The sequence below is a fragment of the Trachymyrmex septentrionalis genome, unplaced genomic scaffold (assembly GCF_001594115.1).
Source record: "Trachymyrmex septentrionalis isolate Tsep2-gDNA-1 unplaced genomic scaffold, Tsep1.0 scaffold178, whole genome shotgun sequence".
Taxonomy (NCBI): Eukaryota; Metazoa; Arthropoda; class Insecta; order Hymenoptera; family Formicidae; genus Trachymyrmex; species Trachymyrmex septentrionalis.
In genome coordinates, this window is record NW_017304949.1 from 783,072 (window position 1) to 790,401 (window position 7,330).

The following is a 7,330-nucleotide window of genomic DNA, read 5'->3' on the forward strand; positions in this document are numbered from 1 at the left end:
TCATTTAATTATACTTATCAAAATGACATTTATCTTAATTTAGTCGTGCATGGTTGTTGCACATAATTAAGACAGAAGCCTCTATTTCCAACATCACTAGGTCCCTCGATGCTGTCCGTGTGAAAAATTAATCTGAATGGCTTTACAGTGCCTGAAAAAGTAATTTAAGAAGAAGGGGATGTAAAATCATCATTTAGAGATATTTCAATACTTATAATTCTAAAAATCTTTCAAGACCAGACTTATAGTAGCAGACTAGGGAAATGCTGGAGTGACGAAATTATTGATATATTACAGCCGTACAAAAATCTTTGAATTTACTAAAACGGAATAAAAAATCCTTTTACAGGATGATGTATGAACATAAAATTAGGAGGTGGTGAAGTTTATTTTATACTAAATCGAAAAATATAGTTAAAATTAACATTTTTCGGCTCATAGATCTGTCGATTGACAGAACGTAGACGGTTTCGTAATACAAAAGTTTTATAGGTTTTTATGACATTGCACCATCTATGAACAAACAATACTGAGTTTACAGAACTAGAAGATTGAAAGATTAAGGAAAAAGGTTTATATTCAATTTCAAATTACATGTATATTACATGCGTGCCTAATAAAGGGTAAATAGAGCAGGGAATGGAAAGTTACTTTAAAAGTAACTAAAAGAAAGTTAAGTTAAAAGTAACAATTAATTGCAGTTACCGAGTAAAATAATATCAATCATTATTAGTTACTGATTTTTTAAAGTAACCCATTACCGTAAATACATAAAAAGTTACTATTTGTTACTTTTCCGTTACTTTTTAAAAATTAAATAGTTAAAATATGTACTAAAATAAAATCAGTTTAAAAAGTGTAATTTTGCAAAATTTTTTATAGTTTAAATGTTATTAATAAAAACAATATACAACAATGACACAAGGTTTATTACTGTTAAACTAGGAGGAAGTAATCGTCACAGCCAACATCGCGGTTGGCAGTGTGGTCAACTTGATTGGTGGTCTGGGTCTGAAGATGGCGTCCCAGAAGAGAGGTATGGATACTTACTACACAATAACTGAATTTATACTTTTCAGCTTTTAGATATAAAATTTTATTCGGAGATTTTTAACAAGATGTATGTGAATTACAGTCAAGAAGTGAATAAACGTATTATGTAAATAAAATATCTGTGTAGTTAAAAAACGGTATCCAAAGAAATATCAATTTTTACATGAAATTTACGAATAAAGCATGTAAATCAAAAAAGTGAATTTACCATATAAGAAATGTATGTAAAAGGGAAGTGTGAGAACGTGAGATAATAAAGTAGGGGTCTTCAACGATAGTAAGTCTAGCGTTGAGAGATCGCCACAATACTTCCCCGCTAGCGACGGCAAACGTTGCGAAGTAAACTCTTTTCTTAGGAGCAGGATAAGACTTCAAAGTTTTTTTTTGTTATCTGTGACGTCGAAGAGAAAGTTGAAAGTGTTGTGATTGACGAGAGAGACGGCAACGTTAGATACGGCAAAAGGTTCTTTAGCTAGAAAAGGCTTCAAGCATTCGGTAACAATGTTAACAAATTTACCTCCAAAATCAATAAATAAATAAAAAATAAGTAAATAAGTAATCATTGACTCGATTAATTATGCGAAACGGCCCAGAATATGGAGGTTGAAGACCTTTGCAGACAGTATCAACTGTAATTCAAATTCTTAATATGTTTGTACATGCGGCCATGCAACGCGTTCTCTCTATACATATCAGTTATTGCGAGGAATTCCGAAGTCTTAGTGATCGAGCTGGCTAAGACACTCTTCTCGGAAAGTTGGTCCCAGGTTCGAATCCTAGCTGAGGTAATACTTTTCGTAATAAATTTCTTACTTTCTTTCTTTCTAATTTAATTTAGAGGGGATTATTAGTGTTTCAGAATGATTGTGTTGATTGTTATCGACTCGCGATTATATCTAGAATAAATTGATTTAATAAAAGAATATATAATGTATTAATTATAACATCAAAAATTTGACCAATCTTGGCGTTCTTTGTCGTATTTGATAAATATTTGTGTTTATTTGAAAACTCAAGATTTCTTTATGGGGATACTGAAGTGGCTAAATTGTCGAAACTTTGTAGATCGATATATATTTCTAAATTTACTGAACGAAATAAAAAATCCTTTTATTGGATTAAAGTAATCGCAAAATTTGGGAATGCTGTAATATATTTTTTATATTAAAATTGGAAAAAAATTAAAAACTTACATTTTTTTAACTTGTAGAGCTGTTACCTGACATAGATGTTTTCTTAATACGAAAGTTTTTATATAGCTCATATGGATCAAACTATAGTGCAGCACTCAACGCATTATGTGCACAATATTGAGTTCATAAAACTAAGATTAAAAACTTCAAAAGAAAGATACATATATATCGATCTGCAAATAATGTGTATACGAACACTGAGCGAAGAATGATAAACAAAGCAATAATTGTGTCTAGCAATAGATGTTCTATCTTCTAAGAGATGGCGTTGCAATATGTTAGATAAGGACAAATGAATGCGTTTGAGCGAGACACAACGATATACATATAATAAGTATAAGAAATGAATGAAAGATGTCACTACCGAATTTGAAATTTAAAAAAGTCCTTATTATCGACCTCGATCAAGTTTGGCCGTCGATCCAGCATTCCCTTAATCAAAGAAAAATGATTTGAGCTCACTTATAATAATTATTAATTAAAATATTGAAATAAGTAATAGAATGTATCAATATACCAATGGCCGGACAGCCGGTCGGACACTGGGACGTAATTGTTTCAGTGTCCGACAATTAAAAAATTAGTACTTGAAATACGAAGCGCCTTACCAGTCCAAGTGTTAAGATGTTGAACTACTATATAATATACACTCATTTAAATTGAAAAAAATTAGTATGCTGACGGGAAATATTATTATAAATAGATGTTTAATGACAAAAGATAATTAATTCAAATTGATCTTTAAGGTAAAAAACATTTGAAATTAATATTAATTTAAATAAAGTTTAGTGTAAATGTCCGGTCCCAGTGACACTGGGACATGTAGCATGTACCCATGTCCGGATTTGTCCTTATCTAACATTTACATAACTTTATTTATTTAAGTTAATAATGATCTCAAATATGTTTTTTAAAACGTAATATTATAATTTAATTGTAATTTTTAAATACAATTAAATTATAATACAGTAATAAAAAAAGCATTTGAGATTTATAATAATAAATTTTGTGTAAATATCCATAGATACAAGTCCGGACACTGGTACCTTACACTATATAAATAAATTATACCACTACAATGATTTGTTCGGTGAAAAATTCTCGGAAAAATTGATTCTTTGTGGCTTTAACAGGAGGGCTCGACGTTCGCGATGACGTTCGAGACAATCAAGACAATGTTCACACTGGCGCCATCTTGTTCGCGACAACATTTGCGGCGACGTTCTTGATATAAGTCTATACGCGGCTAAATACGAACATTCTTTTGATGTGGCGGCGAAAAACTGACTCTCAGTCGATTGAGCCGTTATGTTACGCAGTGATGTTCGTGACAGTGATGTTTGTGTTCGAGACACAGTGTACACTGCACACGTCTTATTCACGACGACGTTCGCGATGGCGTTCTGTTACAAGTCTGTACGCGGTTTTATGCGGTAATGTTCGTGATAGCATTCGAGACACCATTCATATTGCGCGCCATCTTCTTCACACTGCACACGTCTTATTCACGACGACGTTCGCGAACGGCGTTCTGATACAAGTCTGTACGTGGTAAGAGCAAATAATGAAAGTACAGAGTCAAAAAACACATGAAATGAATGATAAAATTGTTACAAAAAATAGGATAGCAGAAAAATTGTTACAATAACATAAACATTATCCCGAAATAAAAGATAGCGATTTGTACATTTTAAGGAAAAGAGATAGAAAAGAAAGTAAAAAGAAGAAGGAAAAAAGGGAAAAGAAAAGTGGCGCTGAGTAAAGATTGTAGGAAGTAGTACTTTAAGACGTGTTATGCTGAAGCAAGTAATCGAAGAGCTTGTTTTTTAACTCGTGTAAGGATGTAAATGTTTTAATGGCAATGGGGAATGAATTCCATATCAGAAGGCACCGACAGAGACAAATAATACCTGGTAGGTAGAAGTCCTGGTAGGTAGAGGTCCTGCAAGATGAAATACATAAATCCGAAATAAAGGAACAAGAGTTAAAACGGATATAGGTACGAAGAAGGGATACAATGTAAGAAGTGTCAGAATGTAGAGTAGTATAGATGAAAATATGTAACGAGTATTCTTCGGTGCAGAGAGCCAGCCGAGTTTGTCATAAAAATATGAGACATGACCAACTCTGCAGTTAAAAATGAAGCGCAAACGTTCATCTTAGCCTGAGCCTCTGTTAACAGGTCATGTCAGTAAAGAAAGCCACACAATAGTCGAAAATCGAAAAGATTAGAGAAGATATAAGCCGAATGCATAGCGAGGTAACGAGGCTATTCCGGTAGTGTTTGAGACTCTAGAAAACGCCATTCACCTTGGCAGACACCGTTCTCTGGTCAGCACAACTTAAAATATTGATTATTGTGACACCAATCAATGGCAGAGCTGACAAACTCGATGAAAGAACCATATATGTTAACATAAGCGGGAGGTCCCGAGCAGCGTCTATCCGATTCACAAACCTCGTGTTTCCCAAGAGCATTGCCTTGGTTTTGCTCCCGTTTAGGCAATTTCTGGAGCCCTAGAGCTCGATTGTAGCAATATCTCTCCCCCTCATCTTATCCAGAGCTGCGAGATCATTGGGAGAGAAATGAATATATATTTGCAAGTTATCAGCGTAAAGCATACATTTACAATGGCTGACAGAGTCTAGAAGATTATTAATAAAAGTTCTAAATAAGAGAGGACCAAGGACTAAGTCCTGCGTAATGTCTGTACCTACAGTCGCTCAGGGAGAGAGATCCGTTTGTGTTCTTCAACGTTTTATTTCCATGTCTTCGCGATAATGTTTTGTAATAGATATTGTCAGAGGACTTCTAACTCGCAAACAGTTACCATCTCTAATAATGTGTCCGATAACGATTATCATATAAATTTAATTTAAGTTCTTTGCCTTATTATAACCTTCTGATATAATATTCTGTTTGTTTAATAAACCTGGAAGCTCAATGATACTTGTTGAAACATTGCGAATGCGGTTGTAATACTGTACATTAACGATACATAACATTGCGTTTTGGATTGTACGAAAATTTGATCATCAATTCATCGACTTACTATACGAGTATGTACTTTACATTGAAAAAGATCCTAAGCATGAATCAAACGTTTGTTAGCCAATTAATCAAATAAATTAATATTATACAAATAAATTAAATTAATTACTTACTACTTAAATTAATTAATACTTAAATTAATTAATATACAAATAAATTACGTTAATGCCTTGTATCTGACTCTTAAGACAATCATATTGTATTTGATTTAGCTTACTTGAGTCTCAATTTCTATTAAATTGTTTTAAGTTTTACTTCATGAGAAGTGACAATGTTACTGAGATGTCTGGCAATGAGTATAGCTTTTGTTTTATTCGGATTAAGCCTTAGAGAGTTAGTCTTAGTAGCCTAAGATTTAATAGCAGTAATCTTTCCTGACCTTACTCACCGCCTATTCAAAGTCCTAAAGATAACAGTGGATTAGTAGATCTAATATATAGGCTGTTGAGAATACAAGTATTTAAGTTCAGCGCGTTTCTGTTCTCGAGTGTACAGACCAATACTTTATGCTTGACTGTACTGTACGCGACACGAGCGCGGCTCGGAAAACTTCAACACTTATTATATGTAACCGATATCCGTTGAAGTGATCCCTCTCCTCAGTCTCAGCTTGTACTCCGAGAGGAGAGCTTGGTCTCAGCTTGAACTCCGATAGGAGAGGACAGCACGCTCGCGAAATATATAATTCACTTTACAATAAACTACGTTTAATTATAAGTTCTATAATTAATTACTGGCTCAACCCATCCAACCACGCTCTGCTAATCAAGAAATCTTATCATAGGCCATTAGCGTAAAGGATGTTTGCAGTATTTAATAGAGAGCTGTAAGTCATTAATGAAGAAAGAGAATAACAGGAATCCAAAGACGGAGCCCTGAGGAACACTTGCTTCAACAGATGTTCACGATAAGAAGATACCGTCGGGGTCACGCGCTGAAATCTCCCAGATAAGTAGGATTCAAACCAGGAAAGAGCAGATCGAGAAATAGGATAGGATTTTACAAAGAAGCAGGTCATGGCAAACAGTGTCAAAGTAAAGTAGTTAGTGAAGTAAAAAGGTCGAGCACGTTGATCATTCTTTTCGATGGTTCATCTGACATCATCGGTCACCTTGACTAGTGCAGACTGCGTACTGTGGTCTCTCCGAAAGCCAGTTTGAAAAGAATCGATAAGTTGCGAGTTATTAAGGAAAGAAGAGAATTAGTCATACACGATACGCTTAAGGACTTCGGAGAAAAAACAAAAAATGGAGATTGGTCAAAAATTAGAAGAAGAGGATTTTTTATTCGAAAAGTGGGATCACGTTGGATAACTTTCAGACGATGAGAAAGTGGGGGAATATAAGGAAAGATTAAATAAGTCAAGAATAATAGAAAAGGAAATAGGCAAATTAATTGTAAGCATAATTAGACGACAATTAATACCGTCAGGTGCAGTAGAGTTAGATGTGGATTTGGAGAGAGCTTTGTGCAAGAAATCTGGCGTTATATGAAGAAGATAGAACGAGTTGGAGTCAGAAATCGGAAGAGAGCAGAGAGAAGAAGAGAGAAAGAGCGTCATGGTAGAAATTGAAGATGAGATAAAGAGATAAAGAGATTGAAAGGAGTGAGACTAGCAGAGTTGGGAAAGGCAGAATGACTAATGAGATCGGTGGAAAATTGTGATAGTAAAGGCCAAGTAGAGGTAAAGAAAATATTAAAGTGATTGAGAGAGATGTTGAGGAAAATAACAGAAGATTTAAATATAGCAACGTCTAGAGATCTAACTAAGATCAGACCAAAGACGGGCCAGACTTGTGATAGAGTCTAGCCAAGCAAATATTTATTCTAAATTTTGTCTGTCTGAAGTTTTGCTTTATTCCGTAGGGAACAAAAAATAGCACTGTGTGCAGAAGAAGAGAAGGAGCAATACGCTCTTCTCACTACATCCCATGATCGAATTACAGATTTAATTGAAGAGTTAAGCCATGGTATAGAAGGTCTCCTAGCTGTAAACGAATAAACAGGGATGTGAAGGTCAAAGGTGGAGGAT

The 7,330-nt window shown here is 34.3% G+C and overlaps 1 protein-coding gene across 1 annotated transcript in view; it reads right to left on the reverse strand.

The window, feature by feature from the left end:
* The window catches only part of LOC108746541, a 68,357-nt gene continuing 61,027 nt past the window's right edge, over positions 1-7,330 (reverse strand). The window contains exon 7 of the mRNA XM_018483362.1: positions 1-151. Within this exon, the coding sequence (XP_018338864.1) occupies positions 30-151 (122 nt within the window). The 3' untranslated portion in view covers positions 1-29. The remainder of the gene's footprint in view (positions 152-7,330) is intronic.